Source organism: Ceratotherium simum, chromosome X (assembly GCF_057802395.1).
Source record: "Ceratotherium simum simum isolate JZ-2026a chromosome X, ASM5780239v1, whole genome shotgun sequence".
NCBI classification, from domain to species: domain Eukaryota; kingdom Metazoa; phylum Chordata; class Mammalia; order Perissodactyla; family Rhinocerotidae; genus Ceratotherium; species Ceratotherium simum.
The window spans coordinates 74,171,450-74,184,929 of record NC_141940.1 but is presented as its reverse complement, the minus strand read 5'-3'; the positions used below and the strand labels follow the sequence as shown (position 1 = coordinate 74,184,929).

Here is a 13,480-nt window from a genome sequence, read left to right as displayed (position 1 = left end):
CATCATATTACATTGTCTCTCTATGTCTTCCTATGAGCCATTTAAGACCTCCTTTTCCCCTCAGGCCTGACAGGTCACTCTCTTCCTCCTTTGCCTGCAGTGTTTGTCATGTTAACATGTGCCTTTCGCTATGGCCATGATGACTTGGATGTGATTGGTCTGACGTTCCGCAAAGATCTGTATGTACAGGTCCTGCAAGTGGTCCCAGCTGAGGCCACCAGCCCCCAGGGGCCCCTCACAGTCCTACAGGAGCGACTGCTGCACAAGCTGGGGGACAATGCCTACCCCTTTACTCTGCAGGTACTGACCCCAAGTCCTGGGCAAGGTTTCCAGGGAAGATTAAGAGAGGAAGCTAAAGAAAGAGAAGAGGGGAAAGGGGTCTCTATTTCTTCTGTTTGCTGACCTCCTTCTGATCTCCTAGATGGTTGTCAACCTGCCCTGTTCGGTGACACTGCAGCCAGATCCTGAAGATACAGGAAAGGTGAGGTCTGGGTTCTGAGAAAGAGGGATAGACAGTCAGCGCTGGGAGAAGGACAGAGGGACAAATGGACAAGACTGAAGAAACAGACAATTAAAGGATGAGGTCAGGCATTTCCTTATAGGCCCATGAAGAAGGGAGGGATAGTGTTAGAAATGAGCTCTCTTTGCCCCTGCCCCTTTGCAGGCCTGTGGGATTGACTTTGAAGTGAAAAGTTTCTGTGCTGAAAACCTGGAGGAGAAAATCTCCAAGAGGTATTCTTTGGTCCTCTCCAAAATCCCTGCCTCCAACCTGTGTCAGGAAATAGATCTTGTTCTCAGGACAGAAACAGTGCTACTTCTAACCTCCATAGCACCATCATTACCAACTCAGATGCCCAGTTCTGATTCCCCTCTGACTTCTCTTCTTTGCTCTAGGGCAAGGGTCAGCAAACTTTTCTGTAAAAGGACAAAAAATAAATATTTAGGCTTTGTGAGCCATACAGTTTCTGCTGTAACTACTCAACTCTGCCAGTGCAGTGCAAAAGCAGCCACAGATAGAATGTAAATGAATGAGCATAGCTGTGTTCCAATACAACTTTATTTATGGACACTGAAATTTGAATTTTATGTAATTCCAAACATCATGAAATATTACTTTTCTTTGATTTTTTTCAACCATTTAAAAATCTAATAACCATTCTTAGCTCGCGGGCCATACAAGAACAGGCAGCAGGCCAGATTCGGCCAGTGAGCCATAGTTTGCTGACCCATGGTCTAGATCCCTACACTGAGGGTCTAGAGGAGTTCTCTGAGGGAGGCCTTCCTCTACCTCTAACGTCCAAGTAAAGACTGGGTTATGGTGTTGGCATGGGAAATGTCTGTGGGTCCCAAAGCAGACATTCTGGCTAACCCCTTGGCCTCTACTCAGAGACTCTGTGCGCCTGGTGATTCGGAAAATACAGTTTGCACCCCTGGAGCCAGGCCCTGGCCCCTCAGCCCAGACTGTCCGCCGCTTCCTTCTGTCAGCTCAGCCCCTACAACTCCAGGCCTGGATGGACAGGGAGGTTTGTGACCCCCCACTCCCTGCCCCCTACCCTACAACCCCTCTGAAACTCTTTTTTCACTGATTTTTCTACTTGGGTAGACAGGGATGGGAGTCAGGGTGGCAATAGTGCTAATGAAATAGGAATTCTAGGTCTTGACCTGGGCATTCTCCCTCCAACCTTGTGATGGGCCTCTCCTCCTGCTTCAGGTTCACTACCATGGCAAACCCATCTCTGTCAATGTTTCTATCAACAACTACACCAACAAGGTCATAAAAAAAATCAAGATTTCAGGTGAGCTTCTTTTCCTATCCCCCTGCACCTGGTCCCAAATCCACAGGTCTTTTTTAAAAACTCTGCCCCACTTACCCAGTCTGCATTCATCTAGGATTTCCCTCCAATGCAGGCTTACCAAAATATGTGTCTCTGTCCATGAGCACATTTGAGTGCATCATGCATAGTGTGCCCATGTATAAGGTCACTTCTGAGGGCAGTGAGTTGGGGTCTTGAGGATGACTGACTGATTATAGTCATGTGCTTTTCCTGGCTGTTCAGTTGACCAGATCACAGATGTTGTCCTGTATTCACTAGACAAGTACACCAAGACTGTGTTCATTCAGGAGTTCACGTGAGCTGGCGCTGGGGCCGGGGTCAGAAGAACCAAGGGGTGGGGTGATGGGAAGAGGGCCAGGGGACTGGAGGCAGAGGAAGGGATTGGAGAAAGAAGGAAGCAGGTAACAGCCCAGGACTGAAGAAAGTCAAGGTGAGGGCTGACATGGAGAAAGGGAGGGACTCCCAGGAGAACTAGAGGGAGGATCCACAAGAGGATCATCAAAATGCTGAGAGAGGGAAGGGGCAGAAGGATTTCCCACCAGAGTGAATGTTCCATTCTCCACAGTTAGACATGCCAGGTCTCTGGGATACTCCAGTATATTCATGAAATTATGCAAGATACTCTTGGGAATGAAAGTACCCTTAGTCGGCAAGCCTAGCCTAAGTTCTTCTCTTCTCCTTTCAAAGGGAAACTATAGCTGCTAACTCCAGCTTCTCCAAGAGCTTCACGGTAACCCCACTCCTGGATGCCAACTGCCAGAAACAGGGCCTGGCACTGGACGGCAAACTCAAGCATGGTGATACCAATCTGGCCTCCAGCACGATGTAAGCTCAAATGTAACTCCCCATTCTCTATCCCCAACACATTCTGCATGCTATATATACAGGTCTAAGGTTTCACCTTCAATGAAGCCTACCTACATTTTTAAAATGTCCCTAGGCTAGTGTTCAGAGATCCCTCCAGGCCTGAGGGCTAACAGTAAGCTAAATAATGCCCATGGGACCAATGGCAGGCTTAGGTCATAGGCAACAAGAAAGGAAAAAATGGGGCCGGCCCTGTGGCTTAGTGGTTGAGTGCACGCGCTCCGCTGCTGGCGGCCCGGGTTCAGATCCCGGGTGCGCACCGACGCACCGCTTCTCCAGCCATGCTGAGGCCACGTCCCACATACAGCAACTAGAAGGATGTGCAACTACGACGTACAACTATCTACTGGGGCTTTGGGGAAAAAAAGGAGGAGGATTGGCAATAGATGTTAGCTCAGAGCCGGTCTTCCTTAGCAAAAAGAGGAGGATTAGCACGAATGTTAGCTCAGGGCTGATCTTCCTCACAAAAAAAAAAAAAAGGAAGGAAAAAATGGAGAGAAAAATTCCTTACATTGTATAATATTTCACAGCTCACAAAGGTCTCACATATGTACTATGTTATCTTCATAAGAATCCTATTAAAGTAAGCTGGATAGGTGTTCTTATTCCATTTTACACTTAAGGACCCTGAGGCTCAGAGAGATGAAGGAAATTGTCCAAGCTTGCATAGCTAATAAGTGGCAGAGGTAGAAAGGATTCTATCACCTGTCATCTGGCTCTAACACTGTAATCTCTACAGTAGCTACTCTCTAGGGAAGCTAGAAATGGAGTAGAAGACTAGGAGATGAGAAATGGAGGAAAAGGAGGACAAAAAAGGAGAATGATATGATAGGAACTGACAGAATTCTATCAAGTCATTCATTTGGTCCTATGCCTTCAGAGGTCCTAGTGTTAGATGTGTCTCCCACCAAAAACCATCTGACAAGTGTTAATTCTCTCTGCCTCTCCTTATGCTTTATCAATCATGTAGCTATAGACTGTTATTGCTAGAAAGACCCGTAGAAATCACTCAAACAGCATTATTTTATAGATAGAGGATCAGCATCCCAGAGCAATGAAGAGACTTTCCCAAGATCATACAGCTTTCTGTGTTTTGTTTTTCAATCAGCGGGTTTTTTATTGAGCATGTTACATGTTCATTCCTATGCTAAGCAATGTGGGAGGATACAAAGAAGTTTAAGACAGTCTCTGCCTTCAGTCAATTTATGGCCTAGATGGGGAACAAAGAGGAATGCAAATACAATTTGACAGTTAAATGTTAGTACATGTGGTTCAGATTATAAATCCAATAGAAGTAAAAAGAAGCTAGCATAGCTGGAGAGGGTTTCCTGGAGGAGACAGAATGAGCTAGACCTTGAAGCGTGGGTAGGATCTGGATAGCAACAGAGGAAGAAAAGAGTATTCTAGATTGGAAGCACAGCATGGGCAAAGGCTAGAAGGTGAGAATCCACATGGCATGTTCTGGGGCATGGGGGGTGGATGGCTCTGCTTAGGTTGTATCCCAGGTTTTAGGGACATAGGGCAGAAAAAGTTAGAGAGGCCAGGTGGGGCCAGATTATTAAAAGTCGTGAAAGCCAAGCAGAGTAGTTACATTCAGAGAGGCAGGCTCTTGAGCAGAGGGTGACATGGTAAAAGTGGATTTTAGGAACAGAAATGTGGTCCCAACGAGTAGGAGAGATTAGAGCCTGGGAGACCTGTTAGATGACAAAAAGTGCCCAGGAAGGGACTGGGGGACTGAATGAATTACTCCCCCACCCCCACAAATACACAACAATGAATACTACCACCTCCAGTCTTCGACCTGGAATGGACAAGGAGCTGCTGGGGATCCTGGTATCCTACAGAGTCAGAGTCAACCTGATGGTGTCCTGTGGAGGGTGAGTGAGGGTTCAGGGTCTGTCTGGGCAGGGGCTGGGAGCTGAGGGTATCTTGCTTCTGTTTTCTTCCCCATTGGACTGACCCAATCAAGCTGTCCCCCCACCCCTTCTCCCAGACCAGGTTCCCAAACCTGTGAGCTCAGTGAGTAAGCCACTTTCCCCTCCAGAAACCCATTCTGTGCCTGAGTTGGCCTTATGACCCCTCATCCCCCAGTAAAATTAGGTTGCCACTTTGCATTTCCAGCTGCTAATTTTAGGGTGTCATTCTACCCTCAGCATCCTAGGTGACCTGACAGCCAGGTAAGAGACTGTGGGGAGGGGAGACTGGGGCGGGAAGGGGAGGATGAGGAGATAAGACCAAAAAAGTGATGAGGGAGAGTCTGAGGGCATCCCAGGACCAGAAAACTGAGGGAGAGAGGTTCAGGGAGTGGACTTGGAGGGAGATCTGTAACTCTACCTTGGGATCCTTGCAGTGATGTCGGTGTGGAGCTGCCCCTGATCCTGATGCATCCAAAGCCTTCGCAAGGTGAGTGACCAGGTGGGACTCAGGGTCCTGAGGGTTGGGGACCAAGCAGTTCTGATCTCATGAACTGGGGACTGGCAGTTTGGGTAGAGATTAAATAGCAATAGGTAGGCTGGGTGTCTAGGTTTTCAGGGGAAGTTGTGTGTGTGTGTTGTGTGTGGGGGAGGGAGAAGGATAATAAGGGAGGGGGGAGAGTAACAAGACATTTCTTCAGGGAACTGAAGAGCCCCTTATCAGCTTCAGCTCCATTTTTCCCTCCGTGCTTGCTACAGAGGCCACTAGGTAAGGAAATGTAGGCCTGGAAGCCCCATCCCCCTTTCCCCATTGCCACCCTCCATTTTATGACGAGGGAAATGTGAAAGCTTCCCTGGAGTGTTGCTCTCAATGCATGTGCAGTGGAAACGTGGTTTAGCTTTGTGTCATAGTTCAGTGCTTTTTATATGCCCTCCTTTCCCTTTTTGTATCACCCACCTTCCACCCTCTGCTCTTCTCAGAATCATCCTTCCCCCTCATCTCTTCCATTTTTCTTCCCCCGCCCTTGCCCCTACTTCTTCCCTCTTCCATTATTCGATCCCAATCCTCCTTCCCACCTTCTGTTCTTATTTCTCCTTCAGTGATCATAGGGGACTTTTGTGTTAGGAGATTGGGGAGGGAGCAAAGGGAAACAATGGCCAATGTCGTTGATGTGGGGGTGGGAGGGGACTACTGAGAGGGGGCTGAGGATCTGAGCTGGGAAGCAGGGAAGGGATCACTTCTCTGGGATCAGGAAAAGGGACTGATTGTGGAGGACACCTAGCAAGTTGTTCTAACCCTCCATTCCCTTCTGCTGCTTCTGCAAGCTCTGAGGACATAGTCATCGAGGAGTTTACTCGTGAGCCCGGCGGGGAGGAGACCCAGGAGGCGTTGGCAGCAGAGGGGGACGAGGGGAGCTGAGCACCTTGCTCTGGTGCCGCTGTGTGGGAGCCCCACTGTAACGCTCTAATAAATCAGCTTGTCCAGACGTGCCTGGCGATCTCTTTGGTATTTCCTCCTCCTGGAGAGTAATGGAACTAACAAGAACAAGCGCCCTCTTCCCTTGTCAATGATTAGATTACTCTGTAGCATGTGCTTTCCCCCTTAAGGACCCCCGATTTCCCTCTGGCGTGGCCACTCGCCCTCTATGGGTCCTTCAACTTTTCCTTCGGGCCCTGGCCATCCCCACCACCCCATCACCGCACTCCCGCAATCACCCACTGCTCCAGCTGCGGGGAGCCACAAGAACTGCAGGCAGGACCAAGGGAGTGTGGCCGTGTGCCCAGGCCTGGGGGCTACAGTGAAGGCGGCCAGCTGCGGTTGAACAGAGACCACCATGTGACCTCAGGCAGCGAGTGCCACCTGCCTGCTGGTGTTGTATGCCCTCGCACACACATGGCCCATAGTGAGGCTTCAGCGTGGAAACCCCCTGGAAACCGTCGAGAGACCCAAGTATCAGTCTCCACACAAATCCAAAGCTGTGTTCCTGGGGGAGCAGAGCGGTGGGGGTCTGGGTTGGGCGTTGGGGGTAGGGATATGTGACAGTATGGAATGGAGTGGGGGGGGTTCTCTGGGGAATCAATTTCCTCCTCGTCCAGGGTGACAGTTGGCCTACTTATCTGCCTCACAGTGGGGAAGACAATGATCATCACCCTTCATGTACAACAGCTTCGACTGCGCCTGCCAGGTGAGCCCACCACCAAGGCATCACACGGTACATTTCTGCCCCCTTCTTTGGCCGACTCACCCAGGGATTCTTCTCCTCAAAGTTATCTATTGTAAGCATTGAGAAGTTGAGCCAGGACAACCTTCTCAAGAGCCATTCTCCACTTCTGCTTCTAAGACCGCCTGGTATTGGGGGTAGAGGAAGGGTACAGAGTGAGTTTGTGATTCTCATCTGCAGGCAACCACCGGAATTGACTTCCTAAGATCATGTACTTGGAGGACCAAATAGTGAGTGTTCACTTTCATATCACTAACCCTATACCTCAACCCTTCATGCCTCTTCATCAGAGTAGGGTAACACTACCCCAGATTATCCATGGATAAAGGAGGGGAAGAAAAATGTGAAGCCTCCCCAAATTACCAAACCCTGTGCTGTTTCTTCTTCTCTGCCCTCATCTAATCTCCAACTATAACACAAAGTCCAAGAGGCCATGAATCCTGAAATCTGTTGCTCTATAGGGTCTTCCTTAACCAAAACCGTGTATCGAGACTGGACCTGTCCTAGGATGGTAGGCCACTTGGTTTGTGGTCATAGCAGTCACGTTTCAGGGGCCCAGTTTCCCTGACTCTTTTTATTTTGCCTTTATTAAGTTCTAGCCTTTAAAAGGCTAGTTTCTTTTCTTTCTCTACCTTCTTTCTAACCACTTGTTTTATGCAAGTTGAGCTGTAGCTACGGGACACAGTTGGCCTGGAGCGTTTTTGCAGCCTAACTCCTAGCTACATTCATGATTCAACTATTGCAGTGGTTGTCTATGACATCAGGAGTGGGTGTTAGGCCATATTTTATTTGAAAAAGGGATTGAAGGAAGCAAGAGTGAGATTGGTAAGACTAGCAGAGAGGAAGAACAGATACATTATTTTCTCTAAACCTCCACTAAATGTTTCAAATTTCTACAACACTTTCTCTTATAGACATTAATTCTTTCAAGGAGACAGATAAGCGAGTAGAACACGTATGGGCAGAAAGAGGTGATAATGTCGTCATCATGTTGGTGGGTAACAAGACTGATCTAAACAACAAAAGGTAAGGTATAACTACAACTTCTGGCATACCTAGAGCTCAATCTCTATGGGGAGGGTCTACTGTGCTCTATTTCCTCGGGAGGAGTTACCAGTGTCAGGGATCAGAAAGGTCATGGGTTCAAGGCTTCTAGGGTTCCTGGTCCTAGGGAGGCATCATTACACCTCAGAAGGATCTATCCCTATCCACTAACTCTGGGTCAGAAGGGGTCTTACCACTATCTGGTCCCTCACATCATTTCTCATTTGTCCAGAGGAGTCTCTGCAGAAGAGGGGGAAGAAAAATCCAGAGATCTCAACATGATGTTTATAGGGACCAGTGCCAAAACCACTTACAACGTGAATAATGTAATACCCATTTCTCTTCATGATACTTCCATTGCACTCTTGTCTCTAGCTAACCACCACTGCTTACTCTTTTGGATAACCTTGACTTGTCCTATCGTGGGGAGGGGGTAAGGTTCATCTCCCCCTTGTATAGTGCAAAGGCCCAGAATCATGTCCCTGAACTTGACCTTTTGTTCTTTTGTGCTTCACCATTCACACACATCCACACATAGCTATTCTGGCACATGGCTTCTGCCCTTCCTTCCAGAAGTAGTTCATCTCCACTGAAGGAAGAGGAGTATACCCTTTCTCGTGGCTTTGCTGGGGTAGGGAGTGTGCAAGCAGAGAAAGCAAACTTCTTTTGCCTAGTTGATGGCCAGGCCAATTATTCTGCCTGACTGATATTTAAGGGAAAATGGGACTAACTTCAGCCCAAAGTAGCTCCCTGGTCTGCCTTTAGGTGAAAGGGATCATAAGATCAGAATTCCTCTTCTGTGTCTCCTAGAAGCTGCCCCTGGGAGCTGAGATTTGACCCCAGCCACCTCACTCTATTACCTTCCTTAACACACACTTCAGTAGTTGAAAACCAACTGGAGCCCTCCAATGAGTCAGGCATCAAAAGCCATTGTTCCTGTTGACAGCTTAGGCTCTCTCTGCCTAATGTGATGAATCTATTGCATTTGGGCTTCCAAGTACCAGTCCTCCTGCACCCTCAGGTTTATGGTTTAAATACTTGGCCACTTACTAAGCTCTCGTCCAATTCCTGGGCTTAGGAGTAAAATGGAACCCCTGAAAATGCTATCCTTTTTCTTGACTGCATCTCACAGCTACTGAGTGGAAAGTTCTTGCAGGGCCCAGGAATGCCACCTTACCTTCTCTGACTGCTAAAGGACATCTATAGGGGATGCAGTTCTACAGCAGCTGGGATACCTCATAGGCTGATACAGTTCATTCTCTACTGTTTTCTTGTCTACACCCTCAATAAACGACTGGTCCTTTTCCCTCAACCTCTTTTATTTATTTTTTCCCCCCCCAAAGCCCCAGTAGATAGCTGTATGTCACAGCTGCACATCCTTTTAGTTGCTGTATGTGGGACACGGCCTCAGCATGGCCGGAGAAGCAGTGCATCGGTGCGCGCCCAGGATCCGAACCCGGGCCGCCAGCAGCGGAGCACGCGCACCTAACTGCTAAGCCATGGGGCCGGCCCTTGCCTCAGCCTCTTATTGCTTATGCCTTCTCCACGCTATACCTATACCTCCACAATGCAATTGCATCATGCTGGTGCCCCAACACAGAACCATTCCAAGTACCTCAGACTGAGAATCAATTTAGGGCAGGAGGGTTTTTGCCTCTTAGGCCTGTAGCACCTGGCTGGGACTTGTTACTATGTTTACCACACCTCTTAGATGAGTTGTTTTAAAACCTGTTAACCACAGGGAGAGTCTTGGACCTCAACCTTCAGTAGACTCAGTCAATATGCCTTTGTGCAAGTATCTCAGCCTCTAGTTTCTTTCTCAGATGGCCACTGGAGGGCAGCAGAGCAAAAAGGAGTCTAGAATAGAGGGGATTTCCCAGGAAGCAAAGAGACAGCTAAATTGATTCTACCTCCAACTCTGCTCACAAGGATGTTGCTACCTAAGAATGGCACAGAGCCTCTAGAAGAGGTACCATAGAGCTAGGTGGCATTTATAGGAAGAGCCAGAACTTCCTCATAGAGATATAGTACTACTATTTAGAACTATTTGCCATATTTGAAGACTTATGTCCTTTATTTAAAAATTCAGATTTCCAAGTTCCACCTCAGACCAACAGAATCACTCTCCAGGCAAAGGGCCTGCAAATCTATATTTAAGCTTCCCAGAATTCTTTCAAGGCAAATTTGGGACTTTCATTATGGGGGCACTTGACCCCATACCTCATTAGAAAACTTTCTATTCTGAATGGGAATGTTGAACATGCCAATGGAAATGGTATAAAGTATGGCCTGGAATCTCTAACAGTGGATCGATAACTAAGGAACTAAGAACATGGCAGAAGGTTATTTAGGGGACAGGGTGAAGAAAAGGAGGAAATCGGCACTCAGTACTACTCAACCTACAAGTTGGAAATTGGGAACTAATTTCTTCCTGCTGTCCCTGAAAAGAAATGCATCTAAGTCTCTCCCTTAGTTTATGTTCCAGATCAAAGAATTTGGGAAAGGAAAAGACAGAACTATATTAATACTGCCCCCTGCAGAGAAATATTCAAAGCTCATGGGGGAAGGGACACTGTTTCCTCCAATACTCCTCACCTATGCCATTCCTTAGTACTACTGTGGCTAAGGTTCCTGGGCCTCCCTAATGTTCTAGCCAGAGAGATAGGTGTGAAGTAGGTATAGTGTTGCTCTGTTACTTCCAGTGGCTCCTCTCTTGGGAAGAGCTTTTATTTTTGCCTCAATAGCATTTCACACCCAATCAGTATCATCCAAGAGTCACACCAACATTTCCTCAGCATTGCATTTTACTTTTTTGGGGAGAGGATAGGAAGAGGGAGGGGGTCAAAACAGGGTCCCACTGGAGTCTCTGAAGGGTATGAGACTGGTAGTGTAAGGATGGGATGAGATGGCCAGGCAGATAAGATAGAAGGTCCCCAAGATTCCTTTTTCTACTCATTTGTATACTCTAATGAAAATGATATGACATATGTATAATTGCCTAGCACATGGTATTCAATACATGTCAATTGTCTTTTCTAGCAGGGTTTTCCACAGGTTAGGCTATACTTAGACATCATCACTCTTCTCCTCTCAGGGAATGAAGCTCACCCAGAAAACTAGGGAACTAAAAGTGCAGTACAGTTTGGGTAATGCAGTTGGCTAGCTAGCTCAGTGCAGGGCATCACTGTCTCCCCATCCTCCCCACTCCACTATGCCAGGGCAGGGCTGAGAGCAGAGTTTCCCAAGTGGCTTCCCTGAGGTCTAGCCAGCCTATCCTAGAAGATTCCATGTGGAAGGCTGTGGGTTGCAACTCTCTAGTGCACAGTCCTCTCTTTTTGGCGATGATAATCTGGGGAAAAGAAGTAAGAAAAGGAGGAAAAGAGCAGGTTATCTTCAGGTCTGAGCCCCCAGTTCCCCATCGCCAACTTGTGGGGCCTCTAGTAACCAGTATTTAAAGAGTTCCTACCCAAGGCCCTGCCAGGTAAATAAAAAAGAGAGTAGCACTTACTGTAGGGAAAGAAGCGGACACGCATGCTGATTTCGCGGGCTGTCTTCAGGATCTCAACAGCCTAGAAGAAACACAGCAGCTCGTACAAATGAAGAGATATGATCCAGGACAGAATCATAACAAGAGGAAAGTAGTTTGCCACTCCAACCTTCTAGGTCACTAACAGCTGCTTCCCCCTGGTATACTTCCTCAGGAGAGATTCTTTCTTATCAAGTTACAGATCAGGCTAATCCTGTCCAACTTGCCCTACCTGACACGGCTTCTTGCCTCACCACAGCCCAACTGCTGTGCTCACCTTGCTGTGCTCAATATCTTGGAAATCCACATCATTCACAGCTAGGACTTGGTCCCCTTCCTGAAGTCCTGCTCGATGGGCATCAGAGTCAGGAATCACCTGTTGGTAAGGAGAGAATATATGTGATGGAGGTGGGACAATTTCAAAGACTGTAAATGAAATTAAATGTTACTCAAATGTAAGGTGTCATTGGGTTTTTTTGTGTGTTTGTGCGACAATGCAGGGAAACAGACGGCTTGCCAGGTGGGAAGTTTTAAGTGGGAAAGGGTGTCCCCAATATGCCCCTTCTATGAGTCTACTAAATAATCCTTCTCCCAGGCCTTGGGACATCAGGGTTCTACAGTCTGAAAACTTAACAAAGGAAAGTAGCTATTCATATTGCCTGCCAGGCGCACGCACCTTGGAGATGAAGATGCCTAGCTGGGAGGCCTTTCCTCCTCGGATGTTAAATCCCAACTGTAAGACAAGAGCACAGAATGGAGGCTCAATATAGACCACAAGCACAAGAAGATCTAGTTCTATCACCATATGATAGCTTGGCTTGGGTCCCTCAGAGAGAAGTCAGAAGTTGTGGAAGTGGTATCTCAGCTTTTCTGCCTGTAAAAGGAAGTTTCCTTACCTTCCTACCTGCTTCCCAATCCATCTCCCAACCATTGCTTCTTCTGGGCCTGGTATGGACAAACGTAGCCCAGAATAAGATGCAAGTGTCCATAAGCTCACCTGAGCTCCAGGGGGTTTCTTCAGTATGACGATTCGGGGCAGAAACTGGGTCAACTCATTGTTGTAGTCTGGGTGGTATACCCTCTGCAAGACACAGCAACCCCAGAAATCTTACTACCAGTCTTAGATTTTATACCCACCTGCATCACAAATGCATCACCCTAAAGTCAGTAAAAGGTGAAGTCATGGACTTAGTTTAAGAATAACAGGTAACACTGTCCAAATGGGTAGATGGATAGCATGGAGAAATGCTAGCAGCCTAGTAGCTCCCCACTTCTTGCCCTCGACAGAATGGAAACTAGGTCTCTGAATTTCCAGAATTCTCTGGTGTGAATGGACTCTGGGAGAAGGATTCCACAAGAAGCTCCCAATGGGCCCAGTTGCTGAGAATCTAATTTCTGGGTCCCCTGGCTACAACAAAGGCTAAGATTCACTCTCCATTGAGCTTTCTAACCCTGCCATTCTACATTTCATTTATCATCTCATGCCCATGGGGGAATTTCCCCCCATGGGGGAAAAATCTCCTATTCAAGGGTACAAATGGTTCCCACCTCATGAGGAGGAATCCATGCTGGGGGATTCTCATAGGCAGGCAGGAAAACCACCGGGTAGTCATCATAAGGAATCCTGCTGTCCATCTCCAGCAAGGCCCTAGAATGGAAGGGTGAATCAAAGCCGACAAAAATGATTTAAAAGGGACAGCAGCCAAGCAAGTTTCAGAAAACAACCCCAACCCACTTCAAGGCTGTCAGTCTACAGGGCCAGCCCACTTCTAGGTAATAAAGACTGGGAGATAGAAGGAAGAAAAAAGATGGAAGAAAACTATTAACTTTGCTGAATATATGGATGCCAAGCAACCTGCCAGGTACTCTATAGAGATGATCTCCTTTGTCACAACAATCCTGCAAAATAGATGTTACCGTCTTCATTCTAGAGAAGAAGAAATCAGGATCGCGTCTAAAAAAATCTGTCTACTTTCAAAGTGCAAGGGAGTGCTGACTCCAACTATCCACAGGCGCTCGGGGCAAGGCACCACCCCCAGATTCCCTAGATGTGATCAGTAACAGTGAGGGTCCCCA

General features: G+C 47.5%; 3 protein-coding genes across 4 annotated transcripts in view; 2 read left to right on the top strand and 1 right to left on the bottom strand.

Annotated features, from left to right (window-relative positions):
* The window catches only part of ARR3 (arrestin 3), a 21,946-nt gene extending 15,738 nt beyond the window's left edge, over positions 1 to 6,208 (top strand). Inside the window, exons 6-17 of the mRNA XM_014794884.2 lie at positions 101 to 300; positions 422 to 481; positions 665 to 732; positions 1,388 to 1,523; positions 1,712 to 1,796; positions 2,058 to 2,130; positions 2,523 to 2,660; positions 4,493 to 4,576; positions 4,853 to 4,876; positions 5,050 to 5,102; positions 5,372 to 5,381; positions 5,939 to 6,208. Coding sequence (XP_014650370.2) covers positions 101 to 300; positions 422 to 481; positions 665 to 732; positions 1,388 to 1,523; positions 1,712 to 1,796; positions 2,058 to 2,130; positions 2,523 to 2,660; positions 4,493 to 4,576; positions 4,853 to 4,876; positions 5,050 to 5,102; positions 5,372 to 5,381; positions 5,939 to 6,032 — 1,025 coding nt within the window. The 3' untranslated portion in view covers positions 6,033 to 6,208. The remainder of the gene's footprint in view (positions 1 to 100; positions 301 to 421; positions 482 to 664; positions 733 to 1,387; positions 1,524 to 1,711; positions 1,797 to 2,057; positions 2,131 to 2,522; positions 2,661 to 4,492; positions 4,577 to 4,852; positions 4,877 to 5,049; positions 5,103 to 5,371; positions 5,382 to 5,938) is intronic.
* The window catches only part of PDZD11 (PDZ domain containing 11), an 18,127-nt gene extending 4,647 nt beyond the window's left edge, over positions 1 to 13,480 (bottom strand). Inside the window, exons 1-7 of one of the 2 annotated variants that reach the window (XM_087427357.1) lie at positions 13,260 to 13,281; positions 12,953 to 13,052; positions 12,402 to 12,485; positions 12,081 to 12,137; positions 11,682 to 11,780; positions 11,387 to 11,447; positions 8,073 to 11,227 (exon numbers count right to left, since the gene is read on the bottom strand). In XM_087427357.1, the coding sequence (XP_087283483.1) occupies positions 11,193 to 11,227; positions 11,387 to 11,447; positions 11,682 to 11,780; positions 12,081 to 12,137; positions 12,402 to 12,485; positions 12,953 to 13,039 (423 nt within the window). In that variant the 5' untranslated portion in view covers positions 13,040 to 13,052; positions 13,260 to 13,281 and the 3' untranslated portion in view covers positions 8,073 to 11,192. Of the gene's footprint in view, positions 1 to 8,072; positions 11,228 to 11,386; positions 11,448 to 11,681; positions 11,781 to 12,080; positions 12,138 to 12,401; positions 12,486 to 12,952; positions 13,053 to 13,259 lie in introns of those variants that run through there. The other variant, XM_087427358.1, reaches the window with a different exon arrangement.
* Positions 6,259 to 8,315, top strand: RAB41 (RAB41, member RAS oncogene family). The gene is given in 9 exon segments (XM_087426429.1): positions 6,259 to 6,430; positions 6,518 to 6,613; positions 6,742 to 6,763; positions 6,765 to 6,798; positions 7,015 to 7,033; positions 7,036 to 7,070; positions 7,501 to 7,600; positions 7,749 to 7,860; positions 8,111 to 8,315. Coding segments are annotated over 9 exon segments (795 nt in total).